The sequence below is a fragment of the Magallana gigas genome, chromosome 2, assembly GCF_963853765.1.
Source record: "Magallana gigas chromosome 2, xbMagGiga1.1, whole genome shotgun sequence".
Lineage (NCBI taxonomy): Eukaryota > Metazoa > Mollusca > Bivalvia > Ostreida > Ostreidae > Magallana > Magallana gigas.
In genome coordinates, this window is record NC_088854.1 from 20,112,752 (window position 1) to 20,131,941 (window position 19,190).

Genomic DNA, 19,190 nt, shown 5'->3' on the forward strand with positions numbered 1-19,190 from the left:
CCTTCTTCTTGACTGGGGTTGTGGTTGCTGTGTCTGCCATGGCTTCGGACGAAACGAAAACGCTGTACAATTCACTGCGAACTAATACGAGGAAATAGTGAAGTCTCACGCTCTCGCTGCTTTTGTTTACAGCGGGCGCGGACGTCCTCGAAAACATCCCTTAAAATCGAGCGCATATGCATAGTAGAATCGATGTGTGTTTTGATGCCGATGTTTACATCCTTGCTGCGCCGTTTAATGAGTACCGATTGCAGCTATTTTATGAAAATCACATTGTGTGGATATATCCCTACCATATCATCTGCATATTTTACGTAAATTCTCCGCTAAAGGAACTCAAATGAAAGGAAAACGTAGGACAGAGTAGCAAATTCCAACTCCAAATGCCGATAAAGTCACGCAATGTCTTTAAAATTGATAATTATTCACAGAAAATTACATTTTTTTAACGTCCAACATACAGACATAAGTGTATTGTATATCGTCTATTGTGTAGAAGGCCCATACATATCTTCTTTTAAGTGAAATTCACACCAGGTCCATACACCCAGAAACACACGATACACAGAACAAGAGCAAGAGAGAATTATAAATTTTTAAAGTTGTCAGAAAGAAAAACAAATAAATAAAATAAAAAAAGAAAGAAAAAGTCGTCACTTTGATAATAATATCAAAATATTCAGTGTCAAAAGTCATAGGATTTTTTGAAAAATAAAGAAAATTGAATTACATTATCTACTTTACGCGAAGTGCGATGTGCAGTATAGTACGTGCAAGAAAACGGCGTTATGTTAACAAATGCACATACAGTCAAAAAGCATATCAACATAAATATAGATATACTAAGGTAGTAGTTGATCATGAATTGGGAAAAAAAACGGGTGATGAATGACGTGAATAAATAATTAGTTCATTTGTGCAATCATGATAACATTGCCAAAACTGCAGTTTTCACGTGTGCACATCTTACTTAGACCTTAATTTGTAATGCGCAGACCATGCATACGTAGGTGAATGTACATTCACCGTTTTGATATCAATTCAAATAGAAAAAGAATAATAATAATAATAATAATAATAAAATAACGCACAAATGATCTCCCCCATGAAACACTGTATAAAATCAGAATCGGATGTCGCAATTGTTCAAGTACATATCATTCTAACATTATGCATGCATTTATATCACTAGTTTAACCAATGAGCATGATCGAGATTTGAGCTCAAATTTTAATTTTTTCACACACTAATGTATTTTTGAGGGGTAACTGATATAAATTAAATTTGTGTTTAGCATTTGAGAGCGTTGGAACAACATCAAATTGGATATTAATTGAACATGAATAGAAATTTATGTAATAGGTTGACGGTGTGTGGCAATGCATTCAATAAACGTGTAATGGGTATCTGCATTGTATATGTCTGCTTAATTACATGCTATAGAGACATCTTTTCGAAAAATATGGGTGGCCGTGAAAACGGCCGTTTGGTACAGACAAGTCAAGTCGACAGGGCTGACTTTTTACTTGGCGGCTGGCTTCTGGGTCTTCTTGGGGAGGAGCACGGCCTGGATGTTGGGCAAAACACCACCCTGTGCGATGGTCACACCGGACAGAAGTTTGTTCAACTCCTCGTCGTTGCGGATAGCAAGCTGCAGATGACGGGGGATGATTCTGGTTTTCTTGTTGTCACGGGCTGCGTTGCCTGCCAACTCCAACACTTCAGCGGCCAAGTACTCAAGGACAGCGGCCAGATACACTGGGGCACCGGCTCCCACTCTCTCGGCGTAGTTGCCCTTCCTCAGCAGACGGTGGATACGACCAACGGGAAACTGTAGTCCGGCACGGGAAGATCGGCTCTTTGCCTTTCCCTTCACTTTGCCTCCTTTACCACGTCCTGACATTTTAGATTGGTGTGTGGGTTGGGCGCTGACAAAATTAAATCAACGAATAACACGCCATGCGCTGCGCCACTCTATTTAAACACTTCCACGGATTGAGATGATCCACCAATCACAGCGCTCGTTTTAAACGCACCTCGGGCGTCCTGACCAATATGATGTTTACAAAGACGTCCGCAATTTACCTGTACGCTTCAATCCGCCTCGTGTTATATATAAATCTACCGAGAGCAATGCGCCATTCATAGTTTCAGTCTTCACACTGTAAACATGCCACCCAAAGTTGGATCTAAAGGTTCTAAGAAAGCTGCCACCAAGGCTAAGGCCCAGAGAACTGGGGACAAGAAGAAGCGCAGGAGGAGGAGGGAATCCTACGCTATCTACATCTACAAAGTCTTGAAACAGGTGCACCCTGACACTGGAGTTTCCAGCAAGGCCATGAGCATCATGAATTCTTTCGTCAATGACATCTTCGAGAGAATTGCCGCTGAGGCCTCCCGTCTGGCCCACTACAACAAACGCTCAACCATCACCAGCAGAGAAATCCAGACTGCAGTCCGCCTTCTCCTGCCAGGTGAATTGGCCAAGCATGCTGTCTCTGAAGGTACCAAAGCTGTCACCAAGTACACCAGCAGCAAGTAAACTGCAGGGATATGTAGTTGACATAACCAAACGGCCCTTTTCAGGGCCACACAATTTTTTCGAAAAGCTACCATCATTACAATACGCAGTTACTGGTACATTAAATTTGTGTTCAATAGTCATGATTGTTTCAAGACTATACATTCACTATCAAAATGAGTACCCATCTTCACAGAAACTGAAATTACAACAGGCTGTCACATCTAAGAATAAAAAAGTTCTGTCTCTATTACTGTACACCAATTACTTATTGATCTTCATTATTCAATATTATCGTACAATTTAATATATCAAAACAGTGCAATCTACAATATGGTCATAAAATAATGAGCTAAACATTATCAGTGTCTGCTTTTCAATCATGATTAAAGTCAATTTCACTGCCCTATATTTTAATAGTTTTAATCCTTTTCACCATAGCAATTTAATATCATTTCAACATGTAAGATAATAAAAATACAATTCTGCAGTTTTCAATTAAAATTTCTGATTTCAATTACTTATTCTGTCATGTTTTAGACACTTACAAGAGAAATCAATGAGGGTTGGAGGATCAAATGACATGAATATATTTCTTTACATTATCATTAAATCAATGCGCAATAACTGACCTATTTAAATTTAAACAATAGTATAGTCATCTTCTGACATGTGAAATGTGGCTTACTTTAATATCATTCTTTGATTAGGCTAAGTGTAAAAGTGATTGTTCATAACTCATGTGACTTCCATCCACTCTTATTTCGAGTGCATGTGGCAGGGGAAATGAATGCTAACTCATTACTAATGACAGGTAAAAGTGTAGTATGTCTCACAGAGTGTGTCGGTGTATTTCACAGCATTTGTGATAGAGGCATCTTTTCTAAAAGTTTGGTGGCCGTTAAAACGGCCGTTTGTTTGTTGTCAGTGCTGCAAGCACACAGGAGTGGCAGTTTAACCGCCGAATCCGTAGAGGGTACGTCCCTGTCTCTTCAGAGCGTAGACAACGTCCATGGCTGTGACGGTCTTTCTCTTGGCATGCTCTGTGTATGTGACTGCATCACGGATGACGTTCTCGAGGAAGACTTTCAAGACACCACGGGTTTCCTCGTAGATGAGTCCAGAGATACGTTTAACTCCACCTCTACGTGCAAGACGACGGATGGCAGGCTTGGTGATACCCTGGATGTTGTCTCGAAGAACTTTCCTGTGACGCTTGGCGCCCCCCTTTCCAAGACCTTTTCCTCCTTTACCACGACCAGACATGTTTACGTTCAGTGAAGATGTACTGAGATGAACTTTGTCTCGCGATACCAAATTATATATAGCTTCAATTTACGACCCGTGAGAAGGCACCATACCTTGAAAAGTTCGGCAGCACAAACTAGGCGATTAGTAAAGTCAACGCTGATTGGCTAAGGTATAAACCCGCCTCGGGCCTTATCTGTTTTACATGGAATCCACATACACACATCTTACATATTTACTGTGTCGGTTTTCTTATCATAGTTTATACTTAATTTATATCATTAACTGTTACAAAATATTAGATATATATACATGTTTATATAAGTGTACTGCACACCTGTACAATTCATCGAAAAGAATTAAATTGGTAATAAATGAATGTGCAGTGTGTAAAAAAAAAAAACCACAAAACAAAACAAAAAAAAGACAAAAAGAAAAAAAACCTGATCAACAGGATGTATCAAATGGTATGAGGCAAAAGATATGGTCAGAGCCAGTAGCTAAAATCTAAGAGACATTAACTGATTTCACTAAATTAATGTAATTTATTCAAAAGACACAATATGATTCCTGTATTCCTTCTCCATAAAGGAACATACTCCTATTTTAATAATAATTAGCAGATTGACCTTTAGGAACATCATGACTATGTTATAAATCCATAATATAAGAATGATAATGGTATTTACATTTTTGTTATAATTAAAGATATCTTCTTCTTTTTTCTTTTTTTTTAATGTACACATTTGTGTTAGTTTGAGTTTTGCTCGCAGTGGGACAGTTACCATTTATAGCAATAGTTTTGACAGTTTGTGATATATCAATTCACTGTTTCTCATGTTGTCCATTTGTTAAGAAAGTTACCACTGAAATATACCTGTATTGCTGTATTTATTTTATTCATGGGATATATATGTGTGCGTGTGTTTATGCGAGCCATCTTACATATATTTATTATAGATGAATGCACGCTTATTCAATAATTAGAGTATCAATTGTATGTAATGTGAAGGCATCTTTTCTAAAGGTTTTGGTGGCCGTGAAAACGGCCGTTTTGAGTTTGTCAAGAGACAAAGGAGAATCTAAGCTCTCTCGCCACGGATACGTCTGGCAAGCTGGATATCTTTGGGCATGATGGTGACTCTCTTGGCGTGGATAGCGCACAAGTTGGTGTCCTCAAAGAGTCCGACAAGGTAGGCTTCGCTGGCTTCCTGGAGAGCCATGACGGCTGAACTCTGGAAACGCAGGTCGGTCTTGAAGTCCTGAGCAATCTCACGGACCAGACGCTGGAATGGCAGTTTCCTGATCAGCAGCTCTGTGCTTTTCTGGTATCTCCTGATCTCACGAAGAGCGACGGTTCCTGGCCTGTATCTGTGGGGTTTCTTGACGCCACCAGTTGCTGGAGCGCTCTTACGGGCTGCCTTGGTGGCCAGTTGTTTACGTGGAGCTTTACCTCCAGTAGATTTTCTTGCGGTCTGCTTGGTACGTGCCATCTTCGACGAGTGTCAAATGAATGAATGAGCCAGACGGTCCTCTGTATACACTTTATACCGAGTCGACGATTAACTGTCTGCTCTCCGATATCACAGCACCCCCACTAACGACAATCGCCATTGGTGATCTTGACCGAGAGAGGTGGTCAGCGATTAGTCGATAATAACCCGTTCCGATTGGCCAGGTGAAAAAATCATTTCGATCCGGCTTTTGCACAGAATTTGTGTACTCCGAAAAATATCGTCCGTGTACTTAGTGGAACAAAACTTTTATTCCAATTATAACTAAAACTTATTTGATTTACATAGAGTATTAAACACCATCTATATTCTACAGGATGTAATTGATACTTTAAAAAAAAGCAAAAACAAACTGATCAATTAAATAACAACCCATTAGAATATTGCACAACTTACATTCACTCAATATTTTAACCTAATGATTCTCTGGCATTAAAATGGGAATAGTATATGCTGAATGATCATCTGATATCTCAATTCAATTACAATAAACCCAGCATCATAACCCCCCCCCCCCCTTAATAAATTAATAAGTAAATAAAGATATAGATTTATCAAAGAGAAACATAAAAGATCTATAATTCAGAAGATCTACGTCATATGCATTTATATGTTTTATCATTCATGATTTAGCTAAGTAACAAAAGAACTTACTTTTATAGTTTGATTTGCACAGAAATATCCGGGCATGTAAGTCCAAAACACTAGTTGTAATTGTAAATACAGACACAATGAGAGCCACTTGATTCTGGAAAGAGAGGGGAAAAAAATCTCAGGAAGACTGTATGTTTCAAAGTTCATCATGCAAACTATAAGGTGTAGATTTCAGTTTTTTGCTATCCTGTTCAGTGTCAAAGAAAGAAGAAAGAAAGAAAGAATAATGTAACCAGAGTAGAATCATAATAAAATAATGTTAAAAAAAATGCATGTTTGTTCTCTCTCTCTCTCTCTCTCTCTCTCTCTTTCTCTCTCTCTCTCTCTCTCTCTTCTCTCTCTCTCTCTCTCTCTCTCTCTCTCTCTCTCTCTCTCTCTCTCTCTCTCTCTCTCTCTCTCTCTCTCTCTCTCTCTCTCTCTCTCTCTCTCTCTCTCTCTCTCTCTCTCTCTCTCTCCGTATGTTTCCTTTCAATCAGAATTCAACATCACTAATCTTATGATAACTAATCTTATGATAATGTGTATCAACCCACTTTCTAGTTAGTCTACAACATATATGAATGATGTACATTATTTGTTGTACTCATATCGCTTAGCCTTATAAATGTTGGATTTGAATAATGTAAATGCATGTATTTTTTTTTTGTGTATTCACTAAACAGACCTCAATCAATATCATGCAGTTAGTTGCAGGAGCAAAATAAAAAACAAAAAACACATTCATAGCTATGTTTGGTGTTTGTTATTTCTCTCATCTCACCCCCCACCCATAATTTTTCTTTCAAATCTTCATTACTACTCCTGTAAATTTTACTACTCGAGTATTCATACTCTGGTCTGTAGCCGTGAACATTATGAAAAAAGCATGCACCTTGCATTACAAACCCTTGCCATGTTACTCATTTACAATTTGTTTATATCTCCTTTTTAATATCTTATTTGTGAGTTTGTGTTGTTAATGCCCCCCCCCCCCTTCTGAACCATACCATAGTCAGATATGAATTAATAATATGTAATAACACATTATCACAGAAAAACTAGAAGGGGCTTAATGTACCTGTATAAAGTGTATATGAATTCATTGTACTTGCATGTTTCTTTGCAACTTGCATTTGTAATTAAGGCATCTTTTCGAAAAATATTGGTAGCCCTGAAAAGGGCTTTTGTTGAAGGTTTGCAATCTGCAATGATGCTATGATTGCTTATTTTTTAGCTGCTGTCTTCTTGGGAGTCTTGGCTTTCTTTGGCTTGGCTGCTGCTGCTGCTTTTTTCGGAGTCTTGGCCTTCTTTGGCTTGGCTGCTGCCTTCTTAGGGGATTTGGCTGCCGTCTTCTTCTTGGGTGTCTTAACTTTCTTAGGTCCAGCTGCTTTCTTGGGGGACTTCTTCTTCTTCTCAGCAGTCTTTTTCTCCCCTGCCGCCTTCCTAGGCTTAACAGCTGTGGCCTTCTTTGGTTTGGCTGCCTTGGGTTTGGTGACTTTCTTCGCCTTTGGTTTTTTCTCTGTCTTTGGCTTGTCTCCTAACTTGAAAGAGCCAGTGGCGCCTGTTCCTTTGGCTTGTTTCAGAGCGCCTTTCTTCACTCCGTTCTTGAGTGCCATTTTAAGGTGGACATTAATGGGGTTGACGTCGTTTCCCACTTTAAAGTTGGCCATTATGTACTTCAGAATGGCCTGTCTGGAAGATCCACCACGCTCTTTCAGAGATTCCAAGGCGGCCCTGATCATGTCAACGTACTTGGGGTGTGCTGCAGGTACCTTAGGCTTAGTAACCTTCTTCTTGACTGGGGTTGTGGTTGCTGTGTCTGCCATGGCTTCGGACGAAACGAAAACGCTGTACAATTCACTGCGAACTAATACGAGGAAATAGTGAAGTCTCACGCTCTCGCTGCTTTTGTTTACAGCGGGCGCGGACGTCCTCGAAAACATCCCTTAAAATCGAAGCGCATATGCATAGTAGAATTGATGTGTGTTTTGATGCCGATGTTTACATCCTTGCTGCGCCGTTTAATGAGTACCGATTGCAGCTATTTTATGAAAATCACATTGTGTGGATATATCCCTACCATATCATCTGCATATTTTACGTAAATTCTCCGCTAAAGGAACTCAAATGAAAGGAAAACGTAGGACAGAGTAGCAAATTCCAACTCCAAATGCCGATAAAGTCACGCAATGTCTTTAAAATTGATAATTATTCACAGAAAATTACTTTTTTTTAACGTCCAACATACAGACATAAGTGTATTGTATATCGTCTATTGTGTAGAAGGCCCATACATATCTTCTTTTAAGTGAAATTCACACCAGGTCCATACACCCAGAAACACACGATACACAGAACAAGAGCAAGAGAGAATTATAAATTTTTAAAGTTGTCAGAAAGAAAAACAAATAAATAAAATAAAATAAGAAAGAAAAAGTCGTCACTTTAATAATAATATCAAAATATTCAGTGGCAAAAGTCATAGGATTTTTTGAAAAATAAAGAAAATTGAATTACATTATCTACTTTACGCGAAGTGCGATGTACAGTATAGTACGTGCAAGAAAACGGCGTTATGTTAACAAATGCACATACAGTCAAAAAGCATATCAACATAAATATAGATATACTAAGGTAGTAGTTGATCATGAATTGGGAAAAAAAACGGGTGATGAATGACGTGAATAAATAATTAGTTCATTTGTGCAATCATGATAACATTGCCAAAACTGCAGTTTTCACGTGTGCACATCTTACTTAGACCTTAATTTGTAATGCGCAGACCATGCATACGTAGGTGAATGTACATTCACCGTTTGGATATCAATTCAAATAGAAAAAGAATAATAATAATAATAATAAAATAACGCACAAATGATCTCCCCCATGAAACACTGTATAAAATCAGAATCGGATGTCGCAATTGTTCAAGTACATATCATTCTAACATTATGCATGCATTTATATCACTAGTTTAACCAATGTCAAACATGATCGAGATTTGAGCTCAAATTTTAATTTTTTCACACACTAATGTATTTTTGAGGGGTAGCTGATATAAATTAAATTTGTGTTTAGCATTTGAGAGCGTTGGAACAACATCAAATTGGATATTAATTGAACATGAATAGAAATTCATGTAATAGGTTGACGGTGTGTGGCAATGCATTCAATAAACGTGTAATGGGTATCTGCATTGTATATGTGTGCTTAATTACATGCTATAGAGACATCTTTTCGAAAAATATGGGTGGCCGTGAAAACGGCCGTTTGGTACAGACAAGTCAAGTCGACAGGGCTGACTTTTTACTTGGCGGCTGGCTTCTGGGTCTTCTTGGGGAGGAGCACGGCCTGGATGTTGGGCAAAACACCACCCTGTGCGATGGTCACACCGGACAGAAGTTTGTTCAACTCCTCGTCGTTGCGGATAGCAAGCTGCAGATGACGGGGGATGATTCTGGTTTTCTTGTTGTCACGGGCTGCGTTGCCTGCCAACTCCAACACTTCAGCGGCCAAGTACTCAAGGACAGCGGCCAGATACACTGGGGCACCGGCTCCCACTCTCTCGGCGTAGTTGCCCTTCCTCAGCAGACGGTGGATACGACCAACGGGAAACTGTAGTCCGGCACGGGAAGATCGGCTCTTTGCCTTTCCCTTCACTTTGCCTCCTTTACCACGTCCTGACATTTTAGATTGGTGTGTGGGTTGGGCGCTGACAAAATTAAATCAACGAATAACACGCCATGCGCTGCGCCACTCTATTTAAACACTTCCACGGATTGAAATGATCCACTAATCACAGCGCTCGTTTTAAACGCACCTCGGGCGTCCTGACCAATATGATGTTTACAAAGACGTCCGCAATTTACCTGTACGCTTCAATCCGCCTCGTGTTATATATAAATCTACCGAGAGCAATGCGCCATTCATAGTTTCAGTCTTCACACTGTAAACATGCCACCCAAAGTTGGATCTAAAGGTTCTAAGAAAGCTGCCACCAAGGCTAAGGCCCAGAGAACTGGGGACAAGAAGAGGCGCAGGAGGAGGAGGGAATCCTACGCTATCTACATCTACAAAGTCTTGAAACAGGTGCACCCTGACACTGGAGTTTCCAGCAAGGCCATGAGCATCATGAATTCTTTCGTCAATGACATCTTCGAGAGAATTGCCGCTGAGGCCTCCCGTCTGGCCCACTACAACAAACGCTCAACCATCACCAGCAGAGAAATCCAGACTGCAGTCCGCCTTCTCCTGCCAGGTGAATTGGCCAAGCATGCTGTCTCTGAAGGTACCAAAGCTGTCACCAAGTACACCAGCAGCAAGTAAACTGCAGGGATATGTAGTTGACATAACCAAACGGCCCTTTTCAGGGCCACACAATTTTTTCGAAAAGCTACCATCATTACAATACGCAGTTACTGGTACATTAAATTTGTGTTCAATAGTCATGATTGTTTCACTATCAGAATGAGTACCCATCTTCACAGAAACTGAAATTACAACAGGCTGTCACATCTAAGAATAAAAAAAGTTCTGTCTCTATTACTGTACACCAATTACCTATTGATCTTCATTATTCAATATTATCGTACAATTTAATATATCAAAACAGTGCAATCTACAATATGGTCATAAAATAATGAGCTAAACATTATCAGTGTCTGCTTTTTCAATCATGATTAAAGTCAATTTCACTGCCCTATATTTTAATAGTTTTAATCCTTTTCACCATAGCAATTTAATATCATTTCAACATGTAAGATAATAAAAATACAATTCTGCAGTTTTCAATTAAAATTTCTGATTTCAATTACTTATTCTGTCATGTTTTAGACACTTACAAGAGAAATCAATGAGGGTTGGAGGATCAAATGACATGAATATATTTCTTTACATTATCATTAAATCAATGCGCAATAACTGACCTATTTAAATTTAAACAATAGTCATCTTCTGACATGTGAAATGTGGCTTACTTTAATATCATTCTTTGATTAGGCTAAGTGTAAAAGTGATTGTTCATAACACTCATGTGACTTCCAACCACTCTTATTTCGAGTGCATGTGGCAGGGGAAATGAATGCTAACTCATTACTAATGACAGGTAAAAGTGTAGTATGTCTCACAGAGTGTGTCGGTGTATTTCACAGCATTTGTGATAGAGGCATCTTTTCTAAAAGTTTGGTGGCCGTTAAAACGGCCGTTTGTTTGTTGTCAGTGCTGCAAGCACACAGGAGTGGCAGTTTAACCGCCGAATCCGTAGAGGGTACGTCCCTGTCTCTTCAGAGCGTAGACAACGTCCATGGCTGTGACGGTCTTTCTCTTGGCATGCTCTGTGTATGTGACTGCATCACGGATGACGTTCTCGAGGAAGACTTTCAAGACACCACGGGTTTCCTCGTAGATGAGTCCAGAGATACGTTTAACTCCACCTCTACGTGCAAGACGACGGATGGCAGGCTTGGTGATACCCTGGATGTTGTCTCGAAGAACTTTCCTGTGACGCTTGGCGCCCCCCTTTCCAAGTCCTTTTCCTCCTTTACCACGACCAGACATGTTTACGTTCAGTGAAGATGTACTGAGATGAACCTTGTTTCGCGATACCAAATTATATATAGCTTCAATTTACGACCCGTGAGAAGGCACCATACCTTGAAAAGTTCGGCAGTACAAACTAGGCGATTAGTAAAGTCAACGCTGATTGGCTAAGGTATAAACCCGCCTCGGGCCTTATCTGTTTTACATGGAATCCACATACACACATCTTACATATTTACTGTGTCGGTTTTCTTATCATAGTTTATACTTAATTTATATCATTAACTGTTACGAAATATTAAATATATATACATGTTTATATAAGTGTACTGCACACCTGTACAATTCATCGAAAAGAATTAAATTGGTAATAAATGAATGTGCAGTGTGTAAAAAAAAAAAAAAACCAAAACAAAACAAAACAAAACAAAAAAAAGACAAAAAGAAAAAAAACCTGATCAACAGGATGTATCAAATGGAATGAGGCAAAAGATATGGTCAGAGCCAGTAGCTAAAATCTAAGAGACATTAACTGATTTCACAAAATTAATGTAATTTATTCAAAAGACACAATATGATTCCTGTATTCCTTCTCCATAAAGGAACATACTCCTATTTTAATAATAATTAGCAGATTGACCTTTAGGAACATCATGACTATGTTATAAATCCATAATATAAGAATGATAATGGTATTTACATTTTTGTTATAATTAAAGATATCTTCTTATTTCTTTTTTTTAATGTACACATTTGTGTTAGTTTGAGTTTTGCTCGCAGTGGGACAGTTACCATTTATAGCAATAGTTTTGACAGTTTGTGATATATCAATTCACTGTTTCTCATGTTGTCCATTTGTTAAGAAAGTTTCCACTGAAATATACTTGTATTGCTGTATTTATTTTATTCATGGGATATATGTGTGCGTGTGTTTATGCGAGCCATCTTACATATATTTATTTATAGATGAATGCACGCTTATTCAATAATTAGAGTATCAATTGTATGTAATGTGAAGGCATCTTTTCTAAAGGTTTTGGTGGCCGTGAAAACGGCCGTTTTGAGTTTGTCAAGAGACAAAAGAGAATCTAAGCTCTCTCGCCACGGATACGTCTGGCAAGCTGGATATCTTTGGGCATGATGGTGACTCTCTTGGCGTGGATAGCGCACAAGTTGGTGTCCTCAAAGAGTCCGACAAGGTAGGCTTCGCTGGCTTCCTGGAGAGCCATGACGGCTGAACTCTGGAAACGCAGGTCGGTCTTGAAGTCCTGAGCAATCTCACGGACCAGACGCTGGAATGGCAGTTTCCTGATCAGCAGCTCTGTGCTTTTCTGGTATCTCCTGATCTCACGAAGAGCGACGGTTCCTGGCCTGTATCTGTGGGGTTTCTTGACGCCACCAGTTGCTGGAGCGCTCTTACGGGCTGCCTTGGTGGCCAGTTGTTTACGTGGAGCTTTACCTCCAGTAGATTTTCTTGCGGTCTGCTTGGTACGTGCCATCTTCGACGAGTGTCAAATGAATGAATGAGCCAGACGGTCCTCTGTATACACTTTATACCGAGTCGACGATTAACTGTCTGCTCTCCGATATCACAGCACCCCCACTAACGACAATCGCCATTGGTGATCTTGACCGAGAGAGGTGGTCAGCGATTAGTCGATAATAACCCGTTCCGATTGGCCAGGTGAAAAAATCATTTCGATCCGGCTTTTGCACAGAATTTGTGTACTCCGAAAAATATCGTCCGTGTACTTAGTGGAACAAAACTTTTATTCCAATTATAACTAAAACTTATTTGATTTACATAAAGTATTAAACACCATCTATATTCTACAGGATGTAATTGATACTTTAAAAAAAGCTACAACCCATTAGAATATTGCACAACTTACATTCACTCAATATTTTAACCTATTGATTCTCTGGCATTAAAATGGGAATAGTATATGCTGAATGATCATCTGATATCTCAATTCAATTACAATAAACCCAGCATCATAACCCCCCCCCCCCCCCCCAATAAATAAATAAGTAAATAAAGATATAGATTTATCAGAGAGAAACATAAAAGATCTATAGTTCAGAAGATCTACGCCATATGCATTTATATGTTTTATCATTCATGATTTAGCTAAGTAACAAAAGAACTTACTTTTATAGTTTGATTTGCACAGAAATATCCGGGCATGTAAGTCCAAAACACTAGTTGTAATTGTAAATACAGACACAATGAGAGCCACTTGATTCTGGAAAGAGAGGGGTAAAAAATCTCAGGAAGACTGTATGTTTCAAAGTTCATCATGCAAACTATAAGGTGTAGATTTCAGTTTTTTGCTATTCTGTTCAGTGTCAAAGATAGAAGAAAGAATAATGTAACCAGAGTAGAATCATAATAAAATAATGTTAAAAAAAATGCATGTTTGTTCTCTCTCTCTCTCTCGCTCTCTCTCTCTCTCCGTATGTTTCCTTTCAATCAGAATTCAACATCACTAATCTTATGATAATGTGTATCAACCCACTTTCTAGTTAGTCTACAACATATATGAATGATGTACATTATTTGTTGTACTCATATCGCTTAGCCTTATAAATGTTGGATTTGAATAATGTAAATGCATGTATTTTTTTTTTGTGTATTCACTAAACAGACCTCAATCAATATCATGCAGTTAGTTGCAGGAGCAAAATAAAAAACAAAAAACACATTCATAGCTATGTTTGGTGTTTGTTATTTCTCTCATCTCACCCCCCACCCATAATTTTTCTTTCAAATCTTCATTACTACTCCTGTAAATTTTACTACTCGAGTATTCATACTCTGGTCTGTAGCCGTGAACATTATGAAAAAAGCATGCACCTTGCATTACAAACCCTTGCCATGTTACTCATTTACAATTTGTTTATATCTCCTTTTTAATATCTTATTTGTGAGTTTGTGTTGTTAATGCCCCCCCCCCCCCCTTCTGAACCATACCATAGTCAGATATGAATTAATAATATGTAATAACACATTATCACAGAAAAACTAGAAGGGGCTTAATGTACCTGTATAAAGTGTATATGAATTCATTGTACTTGCATGTTTCTTTGCAACTTGCATTTGTAATTAAGGCATCTTTTCGAAAAATATTGGTAGCCCTGAAAAGGGCTTTTGTTGAAGGTTTGCAATCTGCAATGATGCTATGATTGCTTATTTTTTAGCTGCTGTCTTCTTGGGAGTCTTGGCTTTCTTTGGCTTGGCTGCTGCTGCTGCTTTTTTCGGAGTCTTGGCCTTCTTTGGCTTGGCTGCTGCCTTCTTAGGGGATTTGGCTGCCGTCTTCTTCTTGGGTGTCTTAACTTTCTTAGGTCCAGCTGCTTTCTTGGGGGACTTCTTCTTCTTCTCAGCAGTCTTTTTCTCCCCTGCCGCCTTCCTAGGCTTAACAGCTGTGGCCTTCTTTGGTTTGGCTGCCTTGGGTTTGGTGACTTTCTTCGCCTTTGGTTTTTTCTCTGTCTTTGGCTTGTCTCCTAACTTGAAAGAGCCAGTGGCGCCTGTTCCTTTGGCTTGTTTCAGAGCGCCTTTCTTCACTCCGTTCTTGAGTGCCATTTTAAGGTGGACATTAATGGGGTTGACGTCGTTTCCCACTTTAAAGTTGGCCATTATGTACTTCAGAATGGCCTGTCTGGAAGATCCACCACGCTCTTTCAGAGATTCCAAGGCGGCCCTGATCATGTCAACGTACTTGGGGTGTGCTGCAGGTACCTTAGGCTTAGTAACCTTCTTCTTGACTGGGGTTGTGGTTGCTGTGTCTGCCATGGCTTCGGACGAAACGAAAACGCTGTACAATTCACTGCGAACTAATACGAGGAAATAGTGAAGTCTCACGCTCTCGCTGCTTTTGTTTACAGCGGGCGCGGACGTCCTCGAAAACATCCCTTAAAATCGAAGCGCATATGCATAGTAGAATTGATGTGTGTTTTGATGCCGATGTTTACATCCTTGCTGCGCCGTTTAATGAGTACCGATTGCAGCTATTTTATGAAAATCACATTGTGTGGATATATCCCTACCATATCATCTGCATATTTTACGTAAATTCTCCGCTAAAGGAACTCAAATGAAAGGAAAACGTAGGACAGAGTAGCAAATTCCAACTCCAAATGCCGATAAAGTCACGCAATGTCTTTAAAATTGATAATTATTCACAGAAAATTACTTTTTTTTAACGTCCAACATACAGACATAAGTGTATTGTATATCGTCTATTGTGTAGAAGGCCCATACATATCTTCTTTTAAGTGAAATTCACACCAGGTCCATACACCCAGAAACACACGATACACAGAACAAGAGCAAGAGAGAATTATAAATTTTTAAAGTTGTCAGAAAGAAAAACAAATAAATAAAATAAAATAAGAAAGAAAAAGTCGTCACTTTAATAATAATATCAAAATATTCAGTGGCAAAAGTCATAGGATTTTTTGAAAAATAAAGAAAATTGAATTACATTATCTACTTTACGCGAAGTGCGATGTACAGTATAGTACGTGCAAGAAAACGGCGTTATGTTAACAAATGCACATACAGTCAAAAAGCATATCAACATAAATATAGATATACTAAGGTAGTAGTTGATCATGAATTGGGAAAAAAAACGGGTGATGAATGACGTGAATAAATAATTAGTTCATTTGTGCAATCATGATAACATTGCCAAAACTGCAGTTTTCACGTGTGCACATCTTACTTAGACCTTAATTTGTAATGCGCAGACCATGCATACGTAGGTGAATGTACATTCACCGTTTGGATATCAATTCAAATAGAAAAAGAATAATAATAATAATAATAAAATAACGCACAAATGATCTCCCCCATGAAACACTGTATAAAATCAGAATCGGATGTCGCAATTGTTCAAGTACATATCATTCTAACATTATGCATGCATTTATATCACTAGTTTAACCAATGTCAAACATGATCGAGATTTGAGCTCAAATTTTAATTTTTTCACACACTAATGTATTTTTGAGGGGTAGCTGATATAAATTAAATTTGTGTTTAGCATTTGAGAGCGTTGGAACAACATCAAATTGGATATTAATTGAACATGAATAGAAATTCATGTAATAGGTTGACGGTGTGTGGCAATGCATTCAATAAACGTGTAATGGGTATCTGCATTGTATATGTGTGCTTAATTACATGCTATAGAGACATCTTTTCGAAAAATATGGGTGGCCGTGAAAACGGCCGTTTGGTACAGACAAGTCAAGTCGACAGGGCTGACTTTTTACTTGGCGGCTGGCTTCTGGGTCTTCTTGGGGAGGAGCACGGCCTGGATGTTGGGCAAAACACCACCCTGTGCGATGGTCACACCGGACAGAAGTTTGTTCAACTCCTCGTCGTTGCGGATAGCAAGCTGCAGATGACGGGGGATGATTCTGGTTTTCTTGTTGTCACGGGCTGCGTTGCCTGCCAACTCCAACACTTCAGCGGCCAAGTACTCAAGGACAGCGGCCAGATACACTGGGGCACCGGCTCCCACTCTCTCGGCGTAGTTGCCCTTCCTCAGCAGACGGTGGATACGACCAACGGGAAACTGTAGTCCGGCACGGGAAGATCGGCTCTTTGCCTTTCCCTTCACTTTGCCTCCTTTACCACGTCCTGACATTTTAGATTGGTGTGTGGGTTGGGCGCTGACAAAATTAAATCAACGAATAACACGCCATGCGCTGCGCCACTCTATTTAAACACTTCCACGGATTGAAATGATCCACTAATCACAGCGCTCGTTTTAAACGCACCTCGGGCGTCCTGACCAATATGATGTTTACAAAGACGTCCGCAATTTACCTGTACGCTTCAATCCGCCTCGTGTTATATATAAATCTACCGAGAGCAATGCGCCATTCATAGTTTCAGTCTTCACACTGTAAACATGCCACCCAAAGTTGGATCTAAAGGTTCTAAGAAAGCTGCCACCAAGGCTAAGGCCCAGAGAACTGGGGACAAGAAGAGGCGCAGGAGGAGGAGGGAATCCTACGCTATCTACATCTACAAAGTCTTGAAACAGGTGCACCCTGACACTGGAGTTTCCAGCAAGGCCATGAGCATCATGAATTCTTTCGTCAATGACATCTTCGAGAGAATTGCCGCTGAGGCCTCCCGTCTGGCCCACTACAACAAACGCTCAACCATCACCAGCAGAGAAATCCAGACTGCAGTCCGCCTTCTCCTGCCAGGTGAATTGGCCAAGCATGCTGTCTCTGAAGGTACCAAAGCTGTCACCAAGTACACCAGCAGCAAGTAAACTGCAGGGATATGTAGTTGACATAACCAAACGGCCCTTTTCAGGGCCACACAATTTTTTCGAAAAGCTACCATCATTACAATACGCAGTTACTGGTACATTAAATTTGTGTTCAATAGTCATGATTGTTTCACTATCAGAATGAGTACCCATCTTCACAGAAACTGAAATTACAACAGGCTGTCACATCTAAGAATAAAAAAAGTTCTGTCTCTATTACTGTACACCAATTACCTATTGATCTTCATTATTCAATATTATCGTACAATTTAATATATCAAAACAGTGCAATCTACAATATGGTCATAAAATAATGAGCTAAACATTATCAGTGTCTGCTTTTTCAATCATGATTAAAGTCAATTTCACTGCCCTATATTTTAATAGTTTTAATCCTTTTCACCATAGCAATTTAATATCATTTCAACATGTAAGATAATAAAAATACAATTCTGCAGTTTTCAATTAAAATTTCTGATTTCAATTACTTATTCTGTCATGTTTTAGACACTTACAAGAGAAATCAATGAGGGTTGGAGGATCAAATGACATGAATATATTTCTTTACATTATCATTAAATCAATGCGCAATAACTGACCTATTTAAATTTAAACAATAGTCATCTTCTGACATGTGAAATGTGGCTTACTTTAATATCATTCTTTGATTAGGCTAAGTGTAAAAGTGATTGTTCATAACACTCATGTGACTTCCAACCACTCTTATTTCGAGTGCATGTGGCAGGGGAAATGAATGCTAACTCATTACTAATGACAGGTAAAAGTGTAGTATGTCTCACAGAGTGTGTCGGTGTATTTCACAGCATTTGTGATAGAGGCATCTTTTCTAAAAGTTTGGTGGCCGTTAAAACGGCCGTTTGTTTGTTGTCAGTGCTGCAAGCACACAGGAGTGGCAGTTTAACCGCCGAATCCGTAGAGGGTACGTCCCTGTCTCTTCAGAGCGTAGACAACGTCCATGGCTGTGACGGTCTTTCTCTTGGCATGCTCTGTGTATGTGACTGCATCACGGATGACGTTCTCGAGGAAGACTTTCAAGACACCACGGGTTTCCTCGTAGATGAGTCCAGAGATACGTTTAACTCCACCTCTACGTGCAAGACGACGGATGGCAGGCTTGGTGATACCCTGGATGTTGTCTCGAAGAACTTTCCTGTGACGCTTGGCGCCCCCCTTTCCAAGTCCTTTTCCTCCTTTACCACGACCAGACATGTTTACGTTCAGTGAAGATGTACTGAGATGAACCTTGTTTCGCGATACCAAATTATATATAGCTTCAATTTACGACCCGTGAGAAGGCACCATACCTTGAAAAGTTCGGCAGTACAAACTAGGCGATTAGTAAAGTCAACGCTGATTGGCTAAGGTATAAACCCGCCTCGGGCCTTATCTGTTTTACATGGAATCCACATACACACATCTTAC

At 39.4% G+C, this 19,190-nt stretch overlaps 13 protein-coding genes across 13 annotated transcripts; 3 read left to right on the plus strand and 10 right to left on the minus strand.

Moving 5' to 3' along the window:
• Nucleotides 1-1,463: 1,463 nt before the first annotated feature.
• On the minus strand, nucleotides 1,464-1,903 carry LOC105320415 (histone H2A). The gene has a single exon (XM_011418345.4). It carries the CDS (start codon nucleotides 1,901-1,903, stop codon nucleotides 1,523-1,525), a length of 381 nt encoding a protein of 126 aa, XP_011416647.3. The 3' UTR covers nucleotides 1,464-1,522.
• A 267-nt stretch (nucleotides 1,904-2,170) lies between these two features.
• LOC136272778 (histone H2B-like) lies at nucleotides 2,171-3,150 on the plus strand. Its single transcript, XM_066075434.1, has one exon. It carries the CDS (start codon nucleotides 2,171-2,173, stop codon nucleotides 2,540-2,542), a length of 372 nt encoding a protein of 123 aa, XP_065931506.1. The 3' UTR covers nucleotides 2,543-3,150.
• Nucleotides 3,151-3,205: 55 nt separating this feature from the next.
• Nucleotides 3,206-3,839, minus strand: LOC136272779 (histone H4). Its single transcript, XM_066075435.1, has one exon. It carries the CDS (start codon nucleotides 3,785-3,787, stop codon nucleotides 3,476-3,478), a length of 312 nt encoding a protein of 103 aa, XP_065931507.1. The 5' UTR covers nucleotides 3,788-3,839; the 3' UTR covers nucleotides 3,206-3,475.
• Nucleotides 3,840-4,482: 643 nt separating this feature from the next.
• On the minus strand, nucleotides 4,483-5,456 carry LOC136272782 (histone H3). Its single transcript, XM_066075440.1, has one exon. The coding sequence runs from the start codon at nucleotides 5,260-5,262 to the stop codon at nucleotides 4,852-4,854; it is 411 nt and encodes a 136-aa protein (XP_065931512.1). The 5' UTR covers nucleotides 5,263-5,456; the 3' UTR covers nucleotides 4,483-4,851.
• A 1,511-nt stretch (nucleotides 5,457-6,967) lies between these two features.
• On the minus strand, nucleotides 6,968-7,860 carry LOC105320422 (histone H1-delta-like). The gene has a single exon (XM_066075436.1). The coding sequence runs from the start codon at nucleotides 7,857-7,859 to the stop codon at nucleotides 7,140-7,142; it is 720 nt and encodes a 239-aa protein (XP_065931508.1). The 5' UTR covers nucleotide 7,860; the 3' UTR covers nucleotides 6,968-7,139.
• A 1,303-nt stretch (nucleotides 7,861-9,163) lies between these two features.
• LOC105320423 (histone H2A) lies at nucleotides 9,164-9,673 on the minus strand. The gene has a single exon (XM_066075441.1). The coding sequence runs from the start codon at nucleotides 9,601-9,603 to the stop codon at nucleotides 9,223-9,225; it is 381 nt and encodes a 126-aa protein (XP_065931513.1). The 5' UTR covers nucleotides 9,604-9,673; the 3' UTR covers nucleotides 9,164-9,222.
• A 102-nt stretch (nucleotides 9,674-9,775) lies between these two features.
• On the plus strand, nucleotides 9,776-10,338 carry LOC136272783 (histone H2B-like). Its single transcript, XM_066075442.1, has one exon. It carries the CDS (start codon nucleotides 9,871-9,873, stop codon nucleotides 10,240-10,242), a length of 372 nt encoding a protein of 123 aa, XP_065931514.1. The 5' UTR covers nucleotides 9,776-9,870; the 3' UTR covers nucleotides 10,243-10,338.
• A 544-nt stretch (nucleotides 10,339-10,882) lies between these two features.
• Nucleotides 10,883-11,516, minus strand: LOC136272784 (histone H4). The gene has a single exon (XM_066075443.1). The coding sequence runs from the start codon at nucleotides 11,470-11,472 to the stop codon at nucleotides 11,161-11,163; it is 312 nt and encodes a 103-aa protein (XP_065931515.1). The 5' UTR covers nucleotides 11,473-11,516; the 3' UTR covers nucleotides 10,883-11,160.
• Nucleotides 11,517-12,427: 911 nt separating this feature from the next.
• Nucleotides 12,428-13,153, minus strand: LOC136272781 (histone H3). The gene has a single exon (XM_066075439.1). The coding sequence runs from the start codon at nucleotides 12,951-12,953 to the stop codon at nucleotides 12,543-12,545; it is 411 nt and encodes a 136-aa protein (XP_065931511.1). The 5' UTR covers nucleotides 12,954-13,153; the 3' UTR covers nucleotides 12,428-12,542.
• A 1,334-nt stretch (nucleotides 13,154-14,487) lies between these two features.
• On the minus strand, nucleotides 14,488-15,367 carry LOC136272780 (histone H1-delta-like). Its single transcript, XM_066075437.1, has one exon. The coding sequence runs from the start codon at nucleotides 15,362-15,364 to the stop codon at nucleotides 14,645-14,647; it is 720 nt and encodes a 239-aa protein (XP_065931509.1). The 5' UTR covers nucleotides 15,365-15,367; the 3' UTR covers nucleotides 14,488-14,644.
• Nucleotides 15,368-16,668: 1,301 nt separating this feature from the next.
• Nucleotides 16,669-17,240, minus strand: LOC136272785 (histone H2A). Its single transcript, XM_066075444.1, has one exon. It carries the CDS (start codon nucleotides 17,106-17,108, stop codon nucleotides 16,728-16,730), a length of 381 nt encoding a protein of 126 aa, XP_065931516.1. The 5' UTR covers nucleotides 17,109-17,240; the 3' UTR covers nucleotides 16,669-16,727.
• On the plus strand, nucleotides 17,236-18,064 carry LOC105320432 (histone H2B-like). The gene has a single exon (XM_066075446.1). The coding sequence runs from the start codon at nucleotides 17,376-17,378 to the stop codon at nucleotides 17,745-17,747; it is 372 nt and encodes a 123-aa protein (XP_065931518.1). The 5' UTR covers nucleotides 17,236-17,375; the 3' UTR covers nucleotides 17,748-18,064.
• Nucleotides 18,065-18,387: 323 nt separating this feature from the next.
• LOC136272786 (histone H4) lies at nucleotides 18,388-19,021 on the minus strand. The gene has a single exon (XM_066075447.1). It carries the CDS (start codon nucleotides 18,975-18,977, stop codon nucleotides 18,666-18,668), a length of 312 nt encoding a protein of 103 aa, XP_065931519.1. The 5' UTR covers nucleotides 18,978-19,021; the 3' UTR covers nucleotides 18,388-18,665.
• Between the last annotated feature and the right edge of the window lie 169 nt (nucleotides 19,022-19,190).